The sequence below is a fragment of the Mesoplodon mirus genome (assembly GCF_964341445.2).
Source record: "Mesoplodon mirus genome assembly, chromosome: X".
NCBI classification, from domain to species: domain Eukaryota; kingdom Metazoa; phylum Chordata; class Mammalia; order Artiodactyla; family Ziphiidae; genus Mesoplodon; species Mesoplodon mirus.
In genome coordinates this window covers 48,570,287-48,597,901 of record NC_138981.1, presented here as the reverse complement: position 1 = coordinate 48,597,901, position 27,615 = coordinate 48,570,287, and the positions used below count along the sequence as shown (strand labels likewise).

Here is a 27,615-nt window from a genome sequence, read left to right as displayed (position 1 = left end):
ATAGTTTTCAGCTTATGTCTTATGCATTGTTTTATATTTATACTTAAGTATTTCATATTGCAGTCACCTATTATAAAGGATACTGTTTTGTTTATTTCAGTTTCTAATTGTTCGTTGCTAGTATATAGAAATATGATTGATTTTTGTTTGTTGACCTTGTATGCTGCAACCTTTCTAAACTCACTAGGAGCGTTTTGGTAGGTTTCTTGGTATTTTCTGTATAGGTGATCATGTTGTCAGTGAATAGGGACAATTTTAGTTCTTTCTTTTCCAGTCTGTATGCCCTTTTTTTTTCTTGACTTACTGCACTATCTGGGATTTCTAAACAGTGTTGAATAGGACTACTGAGAGAGGATATCCTTGTCTTGTTCCTGATATTTGGGGAAAGCATTCCGTCAGCATTAAGTATAATGATAGGTTTTGTAGATGCATGTTATTAGGTTGAGGAAGATCTCTTCTATTCCTAGTTTACTGAAAGTTCTTATCATTAATGGATGCTGTATTTTGTCAAATGTATTTTCGTATGTCTATTGATAGGATCATGTGCTTTTTCTTCTTTAGTCTATTGATTTTTGAATATTGAGCCATCCTTGCATTCCCAAGATATGGTAAAAATGTTTTATTCTTTTTTTACATCGTTGGGTATAAATTACTAGTATTTCATTGAGTATTTTTACATGTATTTTCATGAGGAATATTGGACTGTATTTTTTATGTGTGTGTGTTTTCTTTGTTTGATTTTGATATCAGGGTAATGCAGGACTCATAAAATGTATTGGCAAGTATTCCTTCCTCTTCCATTTTTTGGAAGAGATTGTGTAGAATTGGTGTTTTTCTTCTTTAATTGTTTGGTAGAATTTTCCAGTGATGTATCAGGCATGGATTTCTTTGAATTTATCTTGTTTAGAGTTTGCTGAGCTTCTTTAATTTCTAAGTATACCTTTCACTAAATTTGAGAAGTTTTCAGCTATTATTCTTCAAACAGATTTTCTGTTCCACATTCTCCTTTCCTCCCGTGACTACAATGGCACCAGTGTTTGACCTTTTGTTATTACCCCATAGATACTTGAGACTCTGTTTTTTAAAAAATTATTTTCTTCTCTGTTTTTCACACTGGATAATTTCTATGAATTCATCATTAACTTTGTTGATTCTTTCCTTGGCCATCTCTTTTCTTTTTCTTTTAAAAAAATTTCTTTTATTGGAGTATAGTTGCTTTACAATGTTGTGTTAGTTTCAGGTGTACAGCAAAGTGAATCAGTTATACATATACATATATCCACACTTTTTTAGATTCTTTTCCCATATAAGCCATTACAGAGTATTGAGTAGAGTTCCCTGTGCTATACAGTAGGTCCTTATTAGTTATCTATTTTACATATAGTAGTGTGTATATGTCAGTCCCAATCTCCTAATTTATCCCTCCCTGCCTTTCACCTTTGGTAACCATAAGTTTTTCTACATCTGTGACTTGGTTTCTGTTTTTTAAATGAGTTCATTTGTACCATTTTTTTTTAGATTCCACATGTAAACAATATCATATGATATTTGTCTTTCTCCCTCTTACTTCACTTAGTATGATCATCTCTAGGTCCATCCATGTTGCTGCAAATGGCATTATTTCATTCTTTTTTATGGCTGAGTAATATTCCATTGAATATATGTACCACATCTTCTTTATCCATTCCTCTGTCGATGGACATTTATGTTGCTTCCATGTATTAGCTATTGTAAATACTGCTGCAGTGGACATTGGGGTGCATGTATCTTTTTGAATTATGGTTTTCTCTGGATATATGCCCAGGAGTGGGATTACTGGATCATATGGTAGTTCTATTTTTAGTTTTTTTAAGGAAACTCCATACTGTTCTCCATAATGGTTGTACCAATTTACATCCCCACCAACAGTGTAGGAGGGTTCCTTTTCCTCCACACCCTCTCCAGCATTTATTATTTGTAGATTTTTTGATGATGGCCATTCTGACCAGTGTGAGGTGATACCTCATTGTAGTTTTGATTTGCATTTCTCTGATAATTAGTGATGTTGAGCATCTTTTCACGTGCTTTTCAGCCATCTGTATGTCTTCTTTGGAGAAATGTCTATTTAGATCTTCCACCCATTTTTTGACTGGGTTGTTTGTTTTTTGATATTGAGCTGCATGTGCTGCTTGTACTGGGTTGGCAAAAAGATCACTCGGGTTTTTCTGTAACATCTTACAGAAAAACCTGAGTGAACTTTTTGCCAACGCAGTATACTTTGGAGATAAATCCCTTTTTGGTCACTTCTTTTGCAAATATTTTCTCCCATTCTGTGGGTTGTTTTTTGTTTTGTTTATGGTTTCCTTTGCTGTGCATAAGCTTTTAAGTTTCATTAGGTCCCATTTGTTTATTTTGGGTTTTATTTTCATTACTTCAGGAGGTGGATCAAAAAAGATGGCTGCAATTTATGTCAGAGAGTGTTCTGCCTGTGTTTTCCTCTAAGAGTTTTTTAGTATCCTGTCTTACATTTAGGTCTTTAATCCATTTTGAGTTTATTTTTGTGTATGGTGTTAGGGAGTGTTCTAATTTCATTCTTTTACATGCAGCTGTCCAGTTTTCCCAGCACCACTTATTGAAGTTGGTCATCTCTTTTCTGCCGTAGAACCCATACAATGAGTTTTTTTTTAAATTCTGACTATTGTATTTTATTTATTTATTAATTATTTTCAGGTTATTTCTTTAATAAATATTTATTTATTTTATTTTTGGCTGTGTTGGGTCTTAGTTGTGGTGCGCGGGCTTCTCTCTAGTTGTGGTGTGCGGGCTCAATAGTTGCAGCGTGTGGGCTTAGCTGCCCCACAGCATGTGTGGGATCTTAGTTCCTCAACCAGGTATTGAACCCGTGTCCCCTTAACCACTGGACCACCAGGGAAGTCCCTGAGTTTGTTTCTTTTTGTTTTGTTTTGTTTTGTTTTTTAATTTTTATTTTATAGTGGAGTATAGTATTTTTATTTTTTTAACTTTTTATTTTATATTGGAGTATAGGTGATTAACAATGTTGCATTAGTTTCAGGTGTACAGTAAAGTGATTCAGTTATACATATACATGTAGCTATTCTTTTTCAAATTCTTTTCCCATTTAGGTTGTTACATAACATTGAGCAGAGTTCCCTGTGCTATACAGTAAGACTATTGTATCTTAAATTCTAAAGTTTCCGTTTGGTTCTTCTTTTTTTTTTTTAACATCTTTATTGGAGTATAATTGCTTTACAATGGTGTGTTAGTTTCTGCTTTGTAACAAAGTGAATCAGTTATACATATACATATGTTCCCATATCTCTTCCCTCTTATGTCTCCCTCCCTCCCACCCTCCCTATCCCACTCCTCTAGGTGGTCACAAACCACCGAGCTGTTCTCCCTGTGCTATGCAGCTGTTTCCCACTAGCTATCTATTTTACATTTGGTAGTGTATATATATCCATGCCACTCTCTCACTTTATCACAGCTTACCCTTCCCCCTCCCCATATCCTCAAGTCCATTCTCTAGTAGGTCCGTGTCTTTATTCCCGTCTTACCCCTAGGTTCTTCATGACATTTTTTTTCTTAGATTCCATATATATATGTTAGCATATGGTATTTGTCTTTCTCTTTCTGACTTACTTCACTCTGTATGACAGACTCTAGGTCCATCCACCTGACTACAAATAACTCAAGTTCGTTTCTTTTCATTTGGTTCTTCTTTATGTATTTTCTTTCTTTGCTGAGATTTTCTTTTTTTTTTTTTTGAGTTTTAAGTTATTCTTAATTTAAACCTACTCAAAGAATGTTTTTCTCTGGGTAAAAGAGAAGCAGTGAGGGTAAACACAAGCAAAGTTTTGTTCTTAGCAATTACAGAATTTAAACAGTGGAATGACAGTCTTTTTCAGGGTCCTGACATTTGGGTCAAATTGATTTTGATTTTATGTCTGCTAAATGTCACCTACTACGTATACATTTTTTTAAAGTTGAGTTGAGAATTAAAGTGAATATAGAAAAAGTGTGATCTAGGAGAAAGGTCCTAAGGTCTACTTATTTTTGCTGAGATTTTCTGTCTTTCTGATTCAAAAGTGTTTCTCCTACCTTCAAGCATTTTTATAAAGCTGCATAATGTCTTTGTCAGATAAGTTCAACATGTGTGTCATCTCAGTGTTGGCATGTATTGATTATTTCCATGCAATTTAAGATTTTCCTGGTTATGCCCAGGCCAAGTAAATTTGGATTGGACATTTTGAATATTATGTTTTGAGGTTCCTAGTCTTATTTCAATATAGTGGAGAATGTTGACAGTTTTGTCTTAAGAGGCAATTGACCCATTTAAGTTCAGACCACAAGTTCTCACCATCCTACTGTGGGCCTTGGTTTCAATGTCAGTGCAATTTTCAAAGCCTTTGCAAACCTATTTGGATCAGTCCCATGAACGCCACCCAGTTGCCAGTCTGGGACTCGGGTAGTGGTTTATCTGTTCAGTTCTCAGAGTCTGTGGTCTGCTGTTTTAAGTGTCAGATCCACACATGTGCTGCTCCCTCTTTGCAATCCCTTCAGTACTTCCCAGTTCATTGGGCCACCCTTTTTCAGCGTCTAGGGCCAAGCAGCAGGAGGACAGAGAAAAAGCATTGAAGGCTCACTCCACCCTATTGAGACCATTGCTTCTCTGATCAGAGAGGAAGTTTCCTCATTCAGAGATTTAGCTTCCCGCTCTTCCCCTATTGCCAATGCTGCCACCACAGGTTTGCTTCAGCCTGGCACACATGAGAACAGAAAAAAGGAAAAGAAAAATGGGGGTATTTCCATACATTTTCTTGAGTTTTCAGAGACCCCTTTCCCACTCTTCAAGCCAGAACTGGACTATGGTTTCTCCTGGAGCTCTCTCCACATCAGTGGACGCTTCCAAATTTCAGGCTGCATTGTGTCTACACCAGGGGACATTGGAGAAAAAAGAAATGCTAAACTCACCCTTGGTTTGGTGGTACTTCGAGTTCTGGTCTTCTTCCCAGAGTCTTCAAACAGTGGCTCCTGGTTTCTGTAACTACCTTCAGTGGGAACAAAGTGGAGGGTACTTACCCCATCTTATCCATAATGGAAACCTCTCTGTAGATGTTTTTAAATGAATAAAGAATGAAATCAGTGTTTGATTTTGGGGGCATAAGTTTTCCTAACAAAATTTTGTGATAGCACTGTCTAGCGCCCACTAGTTCACATTTAACTTTCTGGCATAATCATAAAGAGTGTTTTGTTTTGTTTTGTTTAAGTATACTTGGACTTTATTTTCCCAAAAGGCTTACATTCTGTTGATATTCAAATCATTCTCTTTTCAAGTGTCTTGCCTGCCATCATCTTTCATAATTCTCTCTTCCACCATTGATGAACACTAACTGCAACAGATCCTCATTGGTCCGTGGCTTCTACTATGATGTGAGCAGTCCTCCATCATGTCCCTTGACTATAGGAAATCCTGACCTTTATGACAGATTTGCTCATTCACTTTGTTACTTTGCATTGCGCTCTCAGCTGTTTTCATGAGATGATTAGGCAGAGATTGACTCACAAAAAGAGAAATTGACATGTTGGGTAGGGAGAGATCCTAGTGTTAAGTAGGGGATACTGTTTAGATGGAGAATAAATTTTCCTTCCAATTTTTTATTGTGGTAAAATACACATAAATTTTACCATCTTAACCATTATAAATATACAGTTCAGTGGTATTAATTACATTCATAATATTGTGCAACCATCACCATCATTCATCCCCACAACTCTTTTTATCTTGTAAAACTGTAACTCTGTACCCATTAAATGATAACTCCCCATTCTCTCCTCCCTCCCAGCCCCTGGCAACCACCATTCTACTTTTGGCCTCTGATTTTGACTACTTTACCTACTTCATATAAGTGGAATTATGCAATATATATTTTTGCAACAGGCTTATTTCACTTAGCATAATGTCCTCAAGGTTCTTCCATGTTGTAGCATGGATCAGAATTTCCTTCTCTTTTAAGACTGAATAATATTCCATTGTATATAAATGGAGGAAAAGTTTTGTAAGTGCTCAATTGAGTGGTGACTATTTTTAATGTTATAGCTTTTGCTTCCCTTTGTAGCTTCATGAGTTTTGGAACTTGGATAATGACTATTCTTAATAACAAGAATCCACTTTTCACTAAACAAAACAAAACAAATTTTTTTAATAGAGACTTTGCTTCTAATTCCACCCTAAATGTTTCACAGTATTTCCTAGTCCTCTTTATATGTATGTTTTGATGTGGTAGTCATCTCAGTGTAGTCATTTTTAGCCTGCTTTTTTCACTTAACATTATGTTTTAAACCATTTTTCATTGTTGTATAATTTTCACAAACATTTTTAACAGTTATAGAATTATGAGAGCTCTTTTAACAAACATACAAAAACTGCTAGGTAATAGTGTCAAAGTATGGGGTTCTACTCTGCTACTTCTGGCCTCTGTGCATCTTTAAAAGAAAAGGGCAGGACTTAATTAAATATGATCATATATAAAATACTGAATGAACTTCTATAGATAAGGTCCCATGTTAGACAGTAGGATATAAATGTGAATAAACCATTCTTTGTCCTCACAGAACTTGAGGTGAAATGGGGAGGTAGAAGCAAATAAATAAGTACAACAAAGAAAAAAACACAATAGAGTTTTCACAGAAGGAAAGATTTCATAGAATTGGTGCCTGTTTAAGGAAGAGTAAATGTTTGCCTTTCAGAGCACAGAACAGAGTGGTACACTGAGGGAAGTACACATAATTCAGTATTTCAGGGTATTGGGCCATAGATCTATACTCACTGACATGTAATAGTTTATAAGACATACTGTTAAGTTCAAAAAGCAATTTGAAAAGCAATATGATAAGATTCCACTTATGTGAAAAAAGCAAGACCATATTGGTGTACATATATATGTGTGTGTATAAACACAGCAAAAGTTATGACAAGACGTATACCGAACTGTTAACAGTGGTCACTTTTGGGGAGGGGAGTGGGTACAGAGGTAGAGATATTAAGGAAGATTCTGTATATGGCTTGTATGTCTTAGGAGATTTTTAGTTATTATTATGTGTTATTAAATATGATAGGGAAATAATAATGAATATATAAATAATGGAACCTTGATGCAATGGAATGTTATTCACATGTCATTCTGTAAGTCAGTAATTTGCAAACATTCTTTAGATTTGAAACCCTTTTTCAAACAAGTTTGTCCAATTTTTGAAAAAGGAGAGTGATATTTTGTTTCTAAGTGAGGCTGGAGGACCTGGAGATCTTGATATCTGTATTTGTGTGCCTGCATGCATGCAAGTAAAGAGATCTGGAATGCTGTGTAGATCTTAGAGTGTTAACAATTACAAACTCTGAGAGATAAGATTATAACTGTTTAAATTTTTTCTTTTTTATTATATCATTTAATTTTCCTATAAAAAGTAAGTGTTATAGTTAGGAGATGATTTTTTGTAGAAAATATTCAACACTGGGTCTGTAGGGTGAATTGGGCACTCTCATGCACTGATGATGAGAGTATAACTTGAGACATCTGCCTTGGAAAGAGATTTAGTATCATGTATCAAGAGTCTATGAAAATGACCATATCCTTTTGACCTAGTAATTTCACTTCTAAGAATATGCCCTATGAAATAACCCAAGAAACGTATGTACAAATATGCTCATCAGAGCATTATTTATAATGAGAAATTAGAAATGACTTTAATATCTTATATTCTATTTGATGAAATATTATGAAGGTCATATATTATATTCAAGAGGATTTAAAAATTACATTGGAAAAAGCTTGATAAGGAAAAGCCCCTTCTCAATCAGCTCCAACACAGCAGAGGTAAACGGTATTTTCTATCACCATAGATAAGTTTCGCTTCTACTTGAACTTTACATTTACTCTGTGTGTGTCTCTTCTTTCATTCATTATTATGTCTGAGATTAGTCCATGTTGTTGCATATATCAGTCCTTTGTTCTTTATTACTGCACAGTTTTTTATCATATGAATATACCATAATTTATCCATTCTTCTGTTGATATACATTTGAGTTATTTCCAGTTTGGAGCTATTAAATAAAGCTGTTGTTAGTATTCTTGTTCATATTTTTTGGTGGACATATGTACTCATTTCTCCTGGATAAATACTTAGGAGTAGGATTGCTGTGCCATATGGCAAATATATGTTTAACATTATAAGAAACTGCCAAACTGTTTTCTCACCTCTACCAATACACATTCTTACAAGCAGTGCATTGGGATTCCAGTCACACCATATCCTTGCCAGTGCTAGATATGTATAGTCTTTAATTTTAGCCATTCTGGTGGATATATAGTGATTTCACATTGTGGATTTTGTATATGTTTAAGTGGTTCTGGTTGTATTATTCATACCTTTTGAAGCAATAATTCCACTTTGGGGACATTTTCATATGGACCTAATCTGAAATCCAGAAAAACTTATACGTACATATATGTTCTTTTCTGTGTAAGTTATAATAGCCAAATGTGAGAAATAACCTAAATGTCAGGTATTAGAGAAGTAAATAATTTATGATATATGTATAATGATAAAATATTCAGCCATTCAAAATTGTCTTGTGTAATAAAAGCAAGATATGAAATTGTACACAGAGTACGGTATCAACTATAGAAAAAATATGTGTATTAAAATAGACTAGCTATACTTCAACAAAAAAATGTATTTTAAAAATTAGTGGAGGGCTTCCCTGGTGGTGCAGTGGTTAAGAATCCGCCTGCCAATGCAGGGGACACGGGTTCGAGCCCTGGTCCGGGAAGATCCCACATGTTGCGGAGCAAGTAAGCCCGCGTGCCACAACTACTGAGCCTGCATTCTAGAGGCAGAGAGCCACAACTACTGAGCCCGCGTGCCACAACTACTGAAGCCCTGGCTCCTACAGCCTGTGCTCCGCCCAAGAGAAGCCACCGCAATGAGAAGCCTGCGCACCGCAACAAAGAGTAGCCCCTGCTCGCCGCAACTAGAGAAAGCCTGCACGCAGCAATGAAGACCCAACACAGCCAAAAAAAAATAATAATTAGTGGAAGGAAGCACACCAAAATATCTTTGGGTGATGGTACTGTGTACTTTTTTTCTCCCATCTTTATGTATTTTTTCTAATGATCATGTGACCATTTTAGAATAGCACAAAATGTAAGTAAACTTTATTTATTTATTTTTAAACTTAATTTTTTTAACTATTCCAGCTTTTATGTTCTATAATGCTCTCTCCCTACCTAATCTTTTCCACAGCATGAAAAATTGCTCCCTTGGGTTTCTTTAAACATTTGATTTCTGCTACTGTTTTGACTCTCAAATTACAAATTGCATGACAAAGACACTCTCATGTTATTTCTTCTTCTGAACATTTGATGTTCCAACATCCAGTCCAGGACAGAAGATAAAATAGAACGATTCAAGAAAGCAGTTGAGTACTATTCAGTCACAACCAAACTCTCTTCGCTGCCAGTGGGTCCCTCCTCCTTTCTAGGTAAGGCTTCCATTTGACCCTGAGCTGCTCTGTCTATAGAGGAAACTGAGTTAGTCCCTCAGGAACTCCTGGGACAGAGTGGAATCACTTATTTGTATTGCACCCTCCTAGAAGTCATTCCTATTTGATAGACATCCTTTTGATTTCCATGTAATAAGAGAGGTGACATGAAACAGGGCCCTCATTTCTTGAATTTATAGATGGGATCCAATGCTATTTCCTTAGCTTGGGCTTCTTCTGGTGCTAATCTCCACTGTGGCCTGGTATATGTAAAATTGCCCTGTCTGTGGGGTCAGGCCTGAGTTTGAATTCTACCTCTGCTATGTACTAGCTGTGTGATCTTTGCAAGTCACATCTGTATGAAATGTGGCTCAGGATACCTCCTTAATAGGGTTGTTATCAGAAGAAATAACTTATGTAAGGTTCTTGGCATGGCGCATAGTAGCTGTTCAATAAATTGTTAACTTATTTATTAATAATAATTTCTCAGGTGATTTGAGGTTAGCAGAATATAACAGGGTACAATTATTAGGATTGACTAAAGGATAGCCCTTTCTCTTTGCTTCAGGTTTTCGGAATAATCGACTTGGAAATCCTCCCATTCCACGAAATCAAATGGGCACTATCTCTGCTGGAAAGCCAATGGTAAATATCTTTTAAGAAGCTTGACACCATTTGATAGCATTAGACTTGGGTTGCTTCCCAATTTTTATAATCTGAGTTAAGGAGTTAGGGTGATTCAGTATTATCAGAGTGTCAGTATTATCAGAATGTCATGTTCTCAACTTGAGGCTGGCAGACTCTGTAAAGAAAACATCCAAATCAGTAACCACTAGGGCATTGTGAAGGTAAATTAGATAATGTTGGAAGAATGGTTCTAGGAAAGATAGATTGGACCATTGTCCTGCCTTTGGAGGATTCTGTCAATACATCACTGTTAGAATTATTTCTTGTTATTCTCAGTAGGTTCTTTGTATCCAAACAATTCCAGCTACTGGCATCATCCACTATGTCACAACTTCTGGGGAAACCATCTTGGAACCTTGTAAAATGTTAAATAAAGAGCTTTTCTTTCTGTTTTGTCCTTTAGTTTTCTCACCACGTGCCCCAGAAAATGAAATATCCACCACCATTCCCAGTGGGACCCAACTCCTCTCTTCTCTTCTCCCCCCATGCTTTGGGGGAATCCCATGCTTTTTCTGAGGATCCCATGCTGCAGGACAGCCCCTTTGCCAGTTGGGCTGTCTCTTATGATTCCTCTGCATCCCAGTTTCCCAATTACCTGACTAACAAAGCCTCACCTCCTTTGGGACCAGACTCTTCCCACTCCTCTTCCTCTGATGCTGATGAGCCAAATGGAGCCAGCTCTGAGTAAGTATCTGTACAGGCACCCCAGGGAACAGAATTCTGAAGCATCTGTATTCTTTTGCAGTAACCTAGGTAGGGAACGTGGGAAAGTGTATGTTCCTGGCTTTTCTCTGTGACTCTTTGCTCTTAAGTGAAGTAGGAAAATTCTCTCTATGCTTGGCTACTTCATGCTCATCTGGACCCTGTACAGGTGGTAATTTTCAGATACCCAGGCCACTGAGGTAGAAGGCAGCATAGCAGCTGGTTAAGGAAGCCCTGGTAGGAGTGTGCTATGTATCATGCCTGTCATCTCTCAATTTGTGAAGGGGAGTAGGTGGAATGGAAAAAAAACTTGAAAGACTTTATAGAGTTGAGGTATTGGAACAGTTGAGTATGCAGTTATAACTAAGACAGGGTTTTGAGGATTAAAACAGTGAGATTTTATATAAGCTCATTTGTTCTTAGATTATTCCTCCAAACAGATTATTCCTGGGAGAGAGAGCTGCTTTGAGGGTTTTTTGGGGTTTTGTTTGTTTGTTTGCTTTTATATTTATTTATTCATTCATTTATTTTGGCTGCACTGGGTCTTAGTCGCGGCATGCGAGCTCCTTAGTTGCGGCATGCGGACTCTTAGTTGCAGCATGCAAACTCTTAGTTGCAGCATGCCTGCGGGATCTAGTTCCCCAACCAGGGACTGAACCTGGGCCTCCGGTATTGGGAGCATGGAATCTTACTCACTGGACAACCAGGGAAGTTCCTGAGGTTTTAAATTGTAGTTATTTCCTTAGAACATGAGCAGACTCTAAACATGGCCTCTTATAAGGTATAAAGGGTTCAGAATGGTTCCCATGACTTTTTTTAAATTTTTGGCTCTGTTGGGTCTTTGTTGCTCTGTGTGGTCTTTCTCTAGTTGTGGCGAGCGGGGGCTACTCTTTGTTGCAGTGAGCGGGCTTCTCAATGCGGTGGCTTCTCTTGTTGCAGAGCGCGGGCTCTAGGCACGCAGGCTTCAGTAGCTGTGGCGCGTGGGCTCAGTAGTTGTGGCTCGCGGACTCTAGAGCACAGGCTCAGTAGTTGTGGCACATGGGCTTAGTTGCTCCGCGGCATGTGGGATCTTCCCGGACCAGGGCTTGAACCCGCGTCCCCTGCATTGGCAGGCGGATCCTTAACCACTGCGCCACCAGGGAAACCTGGTTCCCGTGACTTTTGATTGCTTTGGTTTATATCAGATGAAATAAGCCAGGAGGATAGTGATGGCCACTGAGAGGAAAGGTATCAGGTCCAGCACTAACCCAATATCCTGGCTTCCAAAGGGTTTGTTAAAATTCCTTGGAATCAGAACAGACATCTTGAGTTGGAATGTCTTTATCAACCCCCCTTCTCTCTTCTACACTATCTTTTAAAACCTTTTAGTCACATCACAGAAACACTTCAGCAGCAGCCTGGATGGGAGGATCCAAATGGTGACAGAGGGTCTTGGGTACAGCCTATCGATGCTGGAGTTTCAGATGCCAGCCTGGGTGATGGTGAACCCCACATCCCATCTCTGCTGTCTATGTCTACGAGGAACCATATAGACATCACCATTCCACCCTTACCTCCAGTAGCTCCAGAAGTCTTGCGGGTTGCTGAACACAGACATCGAAGGGGTCTTATGTACCCATATATCTACCATGTCCTCACTAAGGTGAGAGAACACATCAACACCTACCTCCCTGCTCTTAACACTGTACTTCACACTTCCTAGGACTGTAAGTTACCAGAGAAAATTGTGATGATTGTATCTGAAAGGAGATCAAGTGTGCTGGGGGCCCTCATTGTATCAAGGGACTCTAGTGAGGTGAGACCAGCAAAAGATGGGACTGTGCAGTAAATGAGGCCTCACAGAGAAGTATAATTGTGAGATTTTGAAGAAGATAATACACCATGTTTGTGGACTCTGGTCTAGGGATGGACACACTCTAAGAAGAGGCATTATGCCCTTGTTATTTACCTCTCAGTCTACTTCTCCAGAGCTATTCCCTTCCTCCAGTCTTACCATACAAATCTATCCCTCAGAAAAAATGTCTAAGGTGAATTTTCTCCATTTAGTCAGCTGTAGTTAGTCATAGCAGAGACTTTTAAAAATGGAATTTAGCTCTTAAGCTGCCTATGGTCAGCTCGGCTTGTTACAACTTTTTTTAGTCTGAAATTCTGTCTGAATTCAAGTAGAAAATTTAATAGCGAGGCTACAGTTCATTACTGGTTCTTCTCAGCTCAATTCCAAACCTTGAGGTAACTCATTCTCTCCTTTCTCCTGTACCATTTTCTCATTAGGGTGAGATTAAGATCCCTGTATGTATTGAGGATGAGTGTAACATGGAGCTGCCTCCAGCTGCTCTCCTGTTCCGGTCAGCTCGTCAATATGTATATGGGGTCCTTTTCAGTCTGGCAGAGACACAGAGGAAAATGGAACGCCTGGCCATACGGCGGCGGTTGCCTGTAGAAGGTATGTGTGGTTCTAGCTTTGACAGTTCTCTCAATGCTTTGACTCAGGGCAAAAATGTCTATGCAAGTACATCATACTTTTGGCTATGGAATAGTCTTTAAGAAAGTGCATAATTCACCAGAACATATACTGGTATGGGAAATGCATTAACTTAAGCCCAAATTCTTTAATCTTTAGGCATTCAGAGTGACTATTATTTATAAGAGCCATGCTGGACTTTGGGAATGTAGAAGTGTATCTGACACAGTCTCTCCTCCTCAGTGAGGTTTTTGTTTTGGGATTTGATACTGTAGGTAATTGGAGCCATTGAGATGTATTAAGCTGAAGAGTGATATGGTCAAATTAGCATGTTCAAAAGAACCAACTAGATTTCTTCTTCTGGGAAGATGGAATAGATATAATTTTCCCTATTCCTCCTGCTAAATAAAACTGAAAGCTCAGGATATTATATATAAAACAAGCACAAGGTACTCTAGAAGGTGAACAGAAGGTGACAGATTGGCTAAGGGCCTTGGGATCCAAGGAATGCTGCAGTAGTGAGTTCCCTGGCTTTTCTTTGTGCCTTATATATCCCAGACTGTGTGCAGGACAAGCTGGCAGCCCAGAAACACCAACAGGTGCAGACCAAGAAAAGCCTGCTCTCTCTAGCCAAAGTACGCAGAAGGAACAACCTAGTAATACAGAAATCTTTTAGATAATAACTACTCTATTCCAGCCAAACACTAGAGAAGAACTGTAGCCCACTCTTACCCCTACCAGCAAAGGCCAAATGAAGAACCTAGACTTCTACCATTGCCAGACTGTAAGAAGGTATGCCACCTGCTCCTGCTGTGGAAGTGTCAGACAAGGGCACATGGGGAGTTAGGACTTCTACTCCCACTAGGCAGTAACGAGACAGCATCCTCCTTCACCCACCAGAGTGGTGTCAGAAAAGACCTGCTAAAACACAAAACTTAAATGAGATCCAGAGCCTCATAAAATAATACCCGAAATATTAAGGTTTGAATTGAAAGTCCCTCATCATACCAAGAACCAGGAAGATATCAAACTGAGATCTCAAACTGACTGAGGAAAGAAAATCAATAGATTTGTGTTATCCATAGAAAATCAAATCACTGTAACACAAATGACTGAATTACCTGATAAGGATTTCAAAGCAGCCATGAGAGAGAAATGCTTTGACAAACAATTCTGAACATTCTTTTTTTGGGCCGTGCTGGTGTGGCTTGTGCAGTGAAAGCGCCAGGTCCTAACCACTGGACCGCCAGGGAATTCGCTGAACATTCTTGATACAAATTAAAAATAGAAAGTCTTACAAAGATATATAATATACAAAAGAACAAATGGAAATTAAGAGCTAAAAGATACAATAACTGAAATAAAATACACAAAAGATGGGTTAAACTGCAGATTGGAGACAACAGAGAAAATAATCAGTGAACTTGGAGAAAGAACAATAGAAATTATCTAATCTGAATAATAAAGAGAAAATACACTGAAAAATGAACAGGGATCAGTGGAACTGTAACAAAAGATCTGATATTTGTGCCAATCAGAGCCTCAGAAGGAGAGGCAAAAGAGGGTAAGGCTGCAAAAGTACTCAAAGAAATAATATATAATATTTATATTTAATAACTTAAATAAATATTCCCAAATTTGGCAGAAACATATGCCCACAGATTCAAGAAGCTGAGTGAATTGTAAATAGTATAAAATCGTGCCAAGATACATTACAGTCAAACCTTTGAAATCTAAGGACAGAAAAAATATTTTTTTATTGAAGTATACTTGATTTATAATGTGTGTTAGTTTCAGGTGTACAGCAATATGGTTCAGTTATACATATACATATATATATTCTTTTCCATTATAGGTTATTACAAGATATTGAATATAGTTCCCTGTGCTATACAGTAGGTCCTTGTTGGTTATCTATTTTATATATAGTACTGTGTATCTGTTAATCCGAAACTCCTAATTTATCTCCCCCCCCTTTCCCCTTTGGTAACCATAAACTTGTTTTCTATGTCTGTGAGTCTGTTTGTGTTTTGTAAATAAGTTCATTGGCATCATTTTTTAGATTCCACATATAAGTGATATCATATGATATTTGTTTTTCTCTGTCTGACTTATTTCACTAAGCATAATATTCTCTAGGTTCATTCATGTTGCTGCAAATTGCAGAATTTCATTCTTTTTTATGGCTGAGTAATATTCCTCTGTGTGTGTGTGTGTGTGTGTGTGTGTGTGTGTGTATCTCACATCTACTTTATCCACTCATCTGTCAGTAGATACTTAGGTTGCTTCTGTATCTTGGCTATTGTAAGTAGTGCTGCTATGAACATTGGGGTGCATGTATCTTTTTAAATTAGAGTTTTTGTCTTTTCCGGATATATGCTGAGGAGTGGGATTGCTGGATCATATGGCAACTCTATTTTTAGTTTTTTAAGGAACCTCAATACTGTTCTCCATGGTGGCTGCACCAATTTACATTCCCATCAACAGTGTAGGAGGGTTCTTTTTTCTCCATACCCTCTCCAGCATTTATTATTTGTAGACTTTTTGATGATGGCCCTTCCAACTGATGTGAGGTGATACCTCATTGCAGTTTTGATTTGCATTTCTCTAATAATTAGGGATGCTGAGCATGTTTTCATGTGCCTTTTGGCCATCTGTATGTCTTCCTGGAGAAATGTATAGTTAGATCTTCTGCCCATTTTGTGATTGGGTTGTTTGTTTTTTCAATATTGAGTCGTATGACCTGTTTGTATATTTTGGAAATTAAGCCCTTGTCAGTCTAAAGACAGAAAAATTATTGAAAGCAGCCAGAGAGAAATGATGCTTTACATATAGGGGAAAATAATACATATAAAGGCTGATCTTTCATCACTAGCCATGGAGTCCCTTCTGCCACAACATTTTCAAGGGCCAAAAAAAAAAAATTGTCAAGGGCCAAGATGGTGGAGTAGGAAGACCCTGAGCTCACCTCCTCCCATGGGCACAACAAAATTGAAACTATTATGGAGGAACTATCCATGATAATGACCTGAACACTAGCAGAAAGGATATTCTACAGCTGAAGGTATAAATAGGGAACCACAAGGAGACAGGTAGGAGGGGTGGAGTTGAAGTATATTCAAGACCTATTCCCTGGGTGGGTGAGCAACAAATGGAAGGATAATTATAATTGTAGAGGTTCTCCCCAAAGAGCAACAGGTCTGAGCCCCACATTGGGCCCCCCAACCTTGGGTACTGACCAGAAAGATAAGACTCCAGAACATTTGGCTTTGAAGGCCAGTGGAACTTACTTTTGGTAGAGCCAGAGGGCTGTGAAAAATAGAGGCTCCACTTTTAAAGGGTATGCACAAAATCTCACACACTCCAAGACCCAGGACAGAAGCACTAATTTGAAAGGAGCCTGGGTCAAACCAAGAGCTGATTTGCAGAGCCTCTCAGACAGGAGGCAATTGAAACTCATCATGGGGACATCAAGCTGGCAGCAGCCATTTCTTGGAGCTCTTCCTATCACGGGTATATTTGTGCTAGTAAGCGCCATGTTGGAACCTTCCCTTTAGTTTATTACTGCCTGGACCTGGCCCCACCCACCAGCCAATCAGCACCAGTCCTGGGACATTCCAGGCCAGACAGCTAGCTGGGCAAGTACATGGACCCACCCACCAGTAGTCTGGCTGCTGTACTGAGCTCCCAGCCACACCAGGACCCAGCCCCATCCACCTGCAGGCCAACATCAACTCCAACACACTGGGACCTGGCTCCACCCACAAGTGGGCCGGCACTAGCCCCAGGACCCGGCCTCATCTGCTAGTGGGTGAACACCAGGCCCTGGACCCTCTGGATCCCAGCCCCACCCATTAGCCTTCCAACACTAGCTCCAGGACTAGAGACAAAGAAGGACATTACATAATGATCAAAGGGTCAACCCAAGAAGATATAAAAATTATAAATGTGTATGTAGCCAACATAGGAGCAACTAAATACATAAGGAAAATGCTAACAGCCATAAAGGGAGAAATTGACAGTAACACAGTAATATTAGGGGACTTTAACACCCCACTTACATCAATGGACAGATCATCTAGACAGAAAATCAATGAAACACTGGCCTTAAATGACACATTAGTCCAAATGGACTTAGTAGATATATAGAAATTCCATCCAAAAGTAGCAGAATACACATTCTTTTCTAGTGCACATGGAAAATTCTACAGGATAGATCACATGCTGGGCCACAAAACAAGTCATAGTAAATTTAAGAAGATTGAAGTCATATCAAGCATCATTTCCAACCACAACAATATGAAACTAGAAATCAACTACAAGGAAAAAAACCTGCAAAAAAACCCAAACACATGGAGGCTAAACAATATGCTACTAAACAACCAATGAGTCACTGAAGAATTCAAGAGGAAATCAAATAAAACTAGGAGACAAATGCAAATAGAAACACAATGATCCAGAATCTATGGTGGGATGCAGCAAAAGCAGTTTTAAGAGGGAAATTTATAGTGATGCAAGCTAACCTCAAGAAACAAGAAAAATATCAATCAACGTAACCTTATGACTAAAGAAAGTAGAAAAAGAAGAGAAAAAATCCCAAAGGTAATAGAAGCAAAGAAATAATATAGATCAGAACAGAAATAAATGCCATGGAGACTAAAAAAAAAAATAGAAAAGATCAATGAACTTACGACCTTATTCTTTGAAATGATAAAATTGGTAAATCTTTAGCCAGACTCATCAAGAAAAAAAGAGAGAGGGCCCAAATCAATAAAATCAGAAATGAAAAAGGAGAGGTTACAACCAACACCACAGAAATGCAAAAGATCATAAGAGATTCCTATGGACAATTATGCACCAATAAAATGGACAGCCTATACAAGGGGGGAAGGCTGGCGGGGGCGGGTTGGATTGGGAGTTTGGGATTGACTTGTACACACTGCTATATTTAAAATGGATAACCAACAAGGACCTACTGTATAGCACAGGGAACTCTGCTCAATACTCTGTAATAACCTAAATGGGAAAAGAATTTGAAAAAGAATACATACATGTATATGTAAAACTGAATCACTTTGCTGTACACTGGAAACTAACACAACATTGTTAATCAACTATACTCCAATATACAATAAATTTTTTAAAATAAATAAATAAAATGGACAACCTAGAAGAAGTGTATAAATTCCTAGACATGTACAATCTCTCAAGATTGAATCAGGAAGGAATAGAAGATATGAACAGGCCAATTACCAGTAATAAAATTGAATCAGTAATCAAAAACTCCCAATAAACAATCACATCAAAAAGATTAAAACACCCGGGAATAAATCTAATCAAGGTGGTAAAAGACCTGTACTCAGAAAATTATAAGAGTTTGATGAAAGAGATTGAAGATGACACAAACAGAAAGATATATAATGCTCATGGAATGGAAGAATTAATAGAATTAATATAGTCAAAAAGACCATACTACCTGAGGTAATCTAAAGATTCAATGCAATTGCTATCAAAATACCAATGACATTTTCCACAGAATTAGAGCAAACAATTCTAAAATTTATATGGAAACACAGAAGACCCCAAATAGCCAAAACAATCATAAAAAAGAACAGGGAGAACAGTATGGAGATTTTTCCTTAAAAAAACTAAAAATAGAACTACCATATGATCCAGCAATCCCACTCCTGAGCATATACCTGGAAAAGATGAAAACTCTAATTCAAAAAGATACATGCAGCCCAATGGTCATAGCAACGCTATTTACAATAGCCAAGACATGGAAGCAACCTAAATGTCCATCAACAGAGGAATGTATAAAGAAGATATGGTATATATATACATATATATATGTATACACATACACACAGTATGGAATATTACTCAGCCATAAAAACGAATGAAATGATGCCATTTGCAGCAATATAGATGGACCTAGAGATAAGTGAAGCAAGTCAGACAGAGAAAGACAAATATGTGATACTGCTTATTGTGGAATCTAAAAAAATGGTACAAATGAACTTATTTACAAAACAGAAACAGACTCACAGACTTTGAAACCAAACTTATGGTTACCAAAGGGGAAAGGTTGGGGGGGAGGGATAAATTAGGTTGTTGGGATTAACGTATACACAGTACTGTATATAAAACAGATAATCAACAAGGATCTACTGTGTAACACAGGGAACTCTACTCAGTACTCTGTAATAACCTATATGGGAAAAGAATCTGAAAAAGAACATATTTTTATATATATTATGTATGTTATATATAGTTATATATTATACATTATATTATATATAGTATATTATAATAGTTATATATATAATGTATATATGTATAAAAATTAATCACTTTGCTGTACATCTGAAACTAACACAACATTGTAAATTTTTTTAAAAAGAAGAACAAAACAGGAGGCATCACAGTCCCTAATTTCAAACTATACTATAAAGCTTCAATAATCAAAATAGTATCATACTGGCACAAGAAACAGATATGTGGATTAATGGAACCAAATGGAGAGCCCATAAAAAATTTGAGCCCATAGTTATAACAGCAATTTATCTATGAGAAAGGAGGCAAGAATATTCAATGAGGAAGAAGACAGCCTCTTCAATAAATGGTGTTGGGAAAACTAGATAGCTACATGGCAGTGGATTAAAGAGTTAAATGTAATACCTGAAACCATAAAACTCCTAGAAGAAAACCTAGGCCCTATGCTCTTTGACATCAGTCTTAGCAATATTTTTTTGGATATGTCTCCTCATGCAAGGAAAGCTAAAGCAAAAATAAACAAATGGGACTACATCAAATTAAAAACTCTGTGCACAGCATATAAAACTATCAACAAAACAAAAAGGCTGTCTACTGAATTGAGGAAGATATTTGCAAATGATATATCCAAGGATGGGTTAATATCCAAAATATACAAAGAATTCATACAACTCCACATCAAAAAAAAAAACAACCCAATTAAATAATGGGCATAGGCTCTGAATAAACATTTTTCTAAAGAAGACATACAGATGCTATCTTTTCACAGGCATGTGAAAAAATGTTCAACTTCTCAAATCATCTGGGAAATACAAATCAAAACCACAATGAGATATCACCTCACACCTTTCCGAATGGCTATTATCAAAAAGACAACAAATAACAAATATTGGCAAGGATGTGGAGGAAAGGGAACCCTTTCTAAAAATTTAATTTAATTTTTATTTTATATTGGGGTATAGTTGATTTACAATGTTGTGTTAGTTTCAGGTGTACAGCAGAGTGGTTCAGTTATACATATACTTATCTCAATTCTTTTTCAGATCCTTTTCCCATATAGGTTATTACAGAATATTGAGTAGAGTTCCCTGTGCTATTCAATAGGTCCCTGTTGATTGTCAATTTTATATATAGTAGTGTGTATATTTTAATCCCAACCTCCTAGTTTATTCCTCCCCCACAACCCTTCCCTTTCCGCTTTGTTAACCATAAGTTTGTTTTCAAAGTCTGTGAGTCTGTTTGTCTGTTTCTGTTTTGTAAATCAGTTCATTTGTGTCATCCTATTTTTTGTTTTTGTTTTTGGTTTTTTTGGCCACACTGCACAGCTTGTGGGATCTTAGTTGCCTGACCAGGGATTGAACCTGGGCCCCAGCAGTGAAAGCACTGAGTCCTAACCATTGGACCACTAGGGAATTCCCTTGTGTCATTTTTTAAATTCCACATATAAGTGATATCATATGATATTTGTCTTTCTCTGACTCACTTCACTTACTATGATAATCTGTAGGTCCATCCATGTTGCTGCAAATGGCATTATTTCATTCTTCTTTATGGCTGAGTAAAATTTTGTTGCATATATGTACCACATCTTTATACATTCCTCTGTTGATGGACATTTAGGTTGCTTCCATGTCTTGGCTATTGTAAATAATGCTGCAGTGAACATTGGGTTGCCTGTATCTTTTTGAATTATGGTTTACTCCGGATATATGCCCAGGAGTGGGGTTGCTGGATCATATGGTAGTTCTATTTTTAGTTTTTAAAGGAACCTCCGTACTGTTCTCCATAATGGTTGTACCAATTTACATTCCAACCAATAGTGTAGGAAGATTGGAGGAAAGGGAACCCTTGTTGGTGAGAATGTAAATTGGTACAGCCACTATGGAAAACAGTGTGGAGATTCCTCAAGAAAATAAAAATAGAACCACCATATGATCCAGCAATTCCATATCTAGGTATTTATCTGAAGAAAACAAAAACATTAATTTGAGAAGATATATGCACCCCTATGTTCATTGCAGCATTTTTTACAATAGCGAAGATATGGAAGCAACCCAAGCTTTCATCGACAGATGAGTGGATAAATAAGAAATGGTATATGTATGCAGTGGAATATTATTTGACCATAAAGTAGGAATTAAATCTTGCCACTTGTGACAACATGGGTGAACCTAGAAGGTATTATGCTAAGTGAAATAAGTCAGGCAGAGAAAGACAAATACTGTATGATTTCAGTTATATGTGGAATCTAAAAAATAAGTGATTGAATATAACAAACCAGAAACAGACTCACAGATATAGAGAACAAGCAGGTGGTTGCCAGAGGGAGGGGTATGGGGAGATGAGTGAAATAGGTGAGGGAAATTAAGAGGTACAAACTTCCAGTTATAAAATAAATAAGTCATGGGAACATAGTATATAGCATATGGAATATAGTCAATAATATTGGAATAACTTTGTATTGTGATAGATAGTAACTAGACTTATTGGAGCGATCATTTTGTAATATATAAAAATATCAACACTATGTTGTACAACTGAAACTAATATAATATTTTAAGTCCATTTTACTTCAATAAAAATGAAATACAATTAATTTCTGTATGTTTATTTTGTATCCTGTAGTCTTCAGCTCACTTATTATTTCTAGGAGTTTTGCTGTAGATTTCTTGTGATTTTCTACATGGACTATATGTCATCTGCAGTTAGGGTCAGTTTTATTTCTTCTTTTCTGATCTGTACGCCTTCTATTTCATTTTCTTGCCTTCCTACACTGGCTAGAACTTCCAGTAATATGTTGAAGAGCAGTGGTAAGGGCAGACATCCTAGCCCTGTTTCTGATTTTAAAAGAAAAACATACAGTCTTAAGCCATTAAGTACAATGTTAGTAGGAGGTTTTTTTGTAGATGTTCTTTATCAAGTTGAAGAAATTCCCTTCTATTCCTAGTTTCCAGAGAGTTTTTTTAAAATATTTATTTATTTATTTACTTATTTGGCTGCGCTGGGTCTTAGTTGCAGCATGTGGGATCTTCATTGTGGTATGTGGGATCTTTAGTTGAGATAAGGGATCTTTTAGTTGCGGCATGTGAACACTTAGTTGCAGCATGTGGGATCTAGTTCCCTGATCGGGGATTGAATCCAGGCCCCTTGCATTGGGAGCACGGAGCCTTAGCCACTGGACCACCAGGGAAGTTCCCAGAGATTTTTTTTAAAATCATGAGCGATTGTCAAATTTTGTCAAATGTTTTTCTGCATCCACTGAGATGATTATATTATTTTTCTTCTTTAGCCCGTTTGTATGGTGGATTACATTGATTTTTCAAGTACTGAACCAGCCTTGCAACCGTGGAATAAACCCTACTTGGCCACGGTGTATAATTCGTTTTATATATTGCTGAATTCTATTGACTAATATTTTGTTAAGAGTTTGTACATCTATATTGATGAAGAATATCAGTCTGAAGTTTTTTTTGTTTTTGTTTTTTGTTTTTTGTTTTTTGTTTTTGCGGTACGCGGGCCTCTCACTGTTGTGGCCTCTCCCACTGCAGAGCACAGGCTCCAGACACGCAGGCTCAGTGGCCATGGCTCACGGACCTAACCACTCCACGGCATGTGGGATCTTCCCGGACCGGGGCACGAACCCGTGTCCCCTGCATCGGCAGGCGGACTCTCAACCACTGCGCCACCAGGGAAGCCCTGAAGTATTTTTATGTACTGTCTTTATCTGGCTTTTGCATCAGCATAATACTGGCTTTATAAAAATAGTTCAGAAGTGTTCACTCTTATTTTATAAAAGGATTGTCTACACAATCCTTGATTGTGACAATTGATGTTAATTTTTTGTTAAACAGTTAGTAGAATTCTCCAGTGAAACCAGTTGAGCCAACTTTTGTATGTGTGTGTGTGTGTGTTTGTGTGTGTGAAGTTTTAAATTAAATTTCATTAAAATTTATAGGGCTAATCAAATTATCTACTTGATATTAGGTGTGTTCTGGTAGCTTGCATGTTTTGAGAAATTGGTCTATTTTGCGTAAGTTGTCAAATTTATGTGTGCAGAGTTGTTTACAATATTCCCATACAGTTCTTTTGATATCTGCAGGTTTTGTGGTGATATCCTGTCTCATTCTTGATATTACCAATTTGTGTCTTCTGTCTCTTTTTCTTTGCAGTCTTGCTGTAATATTGCCAATTTTATTGTTCTTTTCAAAGAACCGGGTTTTTGTTTCATTGATTTTTTTTCTCTGTTGTTTTTCTGTTTTCAATTTCATTGATTTCTGATTTTATCCTCATTATTTCTTTCCTTGGTTTGCTGAAGGTTTGGCTTTCTGCTCCTCTTCTTGTTAGGTGATCAATTAAAGACTTTTCCTCTTTTCTAAATGTGAGCATTTTGTGCTATAAATTTCCCTCTCAGCAGTTATTTAGTTCCATCTCACAAATTTTAATATTCTGTATTTTTATTTTCATTTAGTTCCATTATTTCTTTCTTTTCCTTGAGACTTCCTCTTTGACCCATTAATTATATACAAGTGTTTTGTTATTTTCCAAGTACTCATGGAGTTTTCTGTTATCTTTCTGTTAATTTCTTGTTTGATTCCATAGTGGCCTGAGAATATACTCTGTAGGATTTCAGTTCTTTTAAATGTATTGAAGTTTGTTTTATGGCCCAGGATATGATCTATCATGGCATATGTTCTGTGGGCATGTGAAAGGAACATTTATTGTACTCTTGTTGTATGTTCTGTAAGAGTTAATTAGATTCTGTTCATTGATGGTGTTGTTGAGTTCTGTATTCTTGCTGATTTTCTGTATAGTTGATCTACACATTATTGAGAGGTGGGTTGAAGTCTCTAATTATAATTGTGGATTTGTCTATTTCTTATTTCATTTCTGTCAGTTGTTGCATAATATATTTTGTGGCTCTCTTATTTGGTGACACACATTTAGGATTGCTATGTCTTCTTGGTGGATTGACCCTTTTAGCATTTTGTAATGTCCCTCTGTCCCTGGCAGTTTTATTGCTCTGAAGTGTGCTTAATGTGGTATTAATATAGCCTTTCCTTCTGCCTTTTGATTAATGTTCTCATGGTATATTATTTTCCATTCTTTTCCTTTCAACCTACCAATATCATTTATATTTGAAGTGAATGTCTTATAGACAGCATATGTTTGGGTCCCTTTTTTAAAATTATTTATTTATTTATTTTTGTCTGTGTTGGGTCTTCGTTTCTGTGTGAGGGCTTTCTCTAGTTGCGGCAAGCGGGGGCCACTCTTCATCGTGGTGTGTGGGCCTCTCACTATCGCGGCCTCTCTTGTTGCAGAGCAGAAGCTCCAGATGCGCAGGCTCATTAGTTGTGGCTCACGGACCTAGTTGCTCCGTGGCACATGGGATCTTCCCACACCAGGGCTCAAACCCGTGTCCCCTGCATTGGCAGGCAGATTCTCAACAACAGCACCACGAGGGAAGCCCTGGGTCATGTTTTTTTTTATCCAGTCTGTCAATCTCTGTATTTAATTGGTGTTGTTAGACCACTTACATTTAATGTAATTATTGACATGTTAGGACTTAAGTCTGTCATTTTATTTTTGCTTCTGTTTGTTTTCTCTGGTTTTCATATCTCTGTTTTCTTATTATTCCCTTCTATGGACTACATGAACTTATTTTAGAATTCCATTTTTATTTATCTATATGTTTTTAGTATATCTGTTTGTATAGCTATTTCAGTATATTTACTAGGTATTACATTGTATATATATAACTTATTGCAGTTTACTGGTGTTGACATTTTACCAGTTCAAGTGAAGTGAACCTGACCTCTGTTGCATCTCTTTACCTTCCTCCATTAATAATTCTCTTAAATATTTTCTCTACAGACATTCAGAGCCGCATTAAACAGTATTATAGTTTTTGCTTACCATGAAGTGTAATTTAGAAGGAAAATCTATTGTATTTATCCATATTTTTGTTCTTTCCATTGTTTTTTCTTCCTTTCTGATATTCCAAGATTCCTTCTTTTATCATTTCTTTTCTGTGTAGAGAAGTACCTTTAGTCATTTTTTTAGGGTAGGTCTGCTTTTAAAAAAGTATCCTAGCTTTTCTTCATCTGGAATGTCTTTATTTCCCCTTTAATCCTGGAGGATATTTTTGTTTTATATAGAATGAGTTTGGAGTCGTTCCTTGCTCTTCAATTTTTTGGAATCATTTGAGAAGGATAGGTGTTAGCTCCCCTTTAAATTTTTGGTGCAATTCACTCTCAAGTTGTCTGGTCCTGGACTTTTGTTTGTTGGGAATTTTTTTTTACTACTGATTCAACAGAAATTAATTGTATACAGGTTTGAAAGAATTTCTATCTAATGCCAGCAGGATCCTGTGTGTATGTAGACAAGATTATTCTAATATTTATATGGAAAAACAAAGGAACTAAAATAGCTAAAACATTTTTAAGAAGGAATAATAAATTGGCAGCAGTCACTCTACCTGATTACAAGACTTATTATGTCGCTACAGTAATTAAGAATGTGTGGTACTGGCAGTGATATATAGACATATAGACAAATGGAACAGAATAGGGAACCCAGAAATAGCCTCACACAAGTACAGCCAACTGATTTTTGACAAAGGCGCAGAAGCACTTTGGTGGAAGAAAGGTTGTCTTTTTAACAAGTGGTACTGGATCAATTGGAAATCCATAGGTGAACAAGTACTACATATCTAGACTAGTATCTGAAATACTCTGAAAGCAAGTATCTGAAAGAACTCAAAACTGAACAATATGTATACTTATAGCTGATTCACTTTGCTATACAGCAGAAACTAAGACAAGATTGTAAAGCAATTATACTCCAATAAAGATGTTTAAAAAACCCACCATTTAACTAGTCTGATGACACTTATTTGTACAAAATAATTATGGACTTTTACTTAATGCTCATTTTAAAATAATCAGTAAAGTCTTAGGAGCCTTAGATTATCTATATATGTATCTATATCTGTATTTATCTATTCTCCTTAATGTCATTTCAGATATAATATAAGCTTCCACTCAAGAATAATAAAGAGGAAATTCACTTAAAAAAAAACTGAACAGGGCTTCCCTGGTGGCACAGTGGTTGAGAGTCCGCCTGCCGATGCAGGGGACACGGGTTCGTGCCCCGGTCTGGGAGGATCCCACATGCCGCGGAGCGGCTGGGCCTGGAGCCATGAGCGCTGAGCCTGCGCGTCCGGAGCCTGTGCTCCGCAACAGGAGAGGCCACAACAGTGAGAGGCCCGTGTACCACACACACACAAAAAAAAAACCTGAACAATATAAAAATAATCCAATTAGAAAATCAACAAAAGACATGAACAAACATTTCACTGAAGAAGATATACATATGGAATATAAAGACATGAAAAGATGTTCAACATCATTAGCCATTAGAAAAATGCAAATTAAAACCACAATGAAGTGTCACGACATACCTATCAGAATGGCTAAAATGGATAATGGTGATAATACAGCATGCTGGATTGGATGTGGAAAAACTGGATCACTCATAATTTGCTGGTGGGAATGTAACATGGTACTGCCACTCTGGAAGGTAATTTGGCAGTTACTTAAAACTAAAAGTAGACTAAAAATAAGTGTGTAGCACTCACACTTTTGGGCATTTATCCCAGAGAATGAAGACTTATTTTCATGCAGGAACTTACACACAAATATTCATACCACCTTTATTCATAAAAGCCCCATACTGGATACAACCTAGATATCATGGAATATTACTCAGCAAAAAAGGAATGAGCTATTGATATATGCATCAACATGGATAGCCCTCAAGGGCATTATGCTGAATGAAAATGCCAATCTCAAAAGGTTGGATACTGATTCAATTTATGTAACATTCTCAAATTGACAAAATTGTACAGATAGAGAACAGATTGGTAGTTGCCAGGGATTAAGGATGGTGCTGG

The 27,615-nt window shown here is 37.1% G+C and overlaps 1 protein-coding gene across 6 annotated transcripts in view; it reads left to right on the top strand.

The window, feature by feature from the left end:
* The window catches only part of FAM120C (family with sequence similarity 120 member C), a 138,742-nt gene that overhangs the window by 35,643 nt on the left and 75,484 nt on the right, over positions 1-27,615 (top strand). For all 6 annotated transcript variants that reach the window (XM_082609088.1, XM_082609086.1, XM_082609087.1 and 3 more), the window contains exons 5-9: positions 9,436-9,538; positions 10,107-10,183; positions 10,629-10,909; positions 12,296-12,569; positions 13,199-13,370. In XM_082609088.1, coding sequence (XP_082465214.1) covers positions 9,436-9,538; positions 10,107-10,183; positions 10,629-10,909; positions 12,296-12,569; positions 13,199-13,370 — 907 coding nt within the window. The remainder of the gene's footprint in view (positions 1-9,435; positions 9,539-10,106; positions 10,184-10,628; positions 10,910-12,295; positions 12,570-13,198; positions 13,371-27,615) is intronic.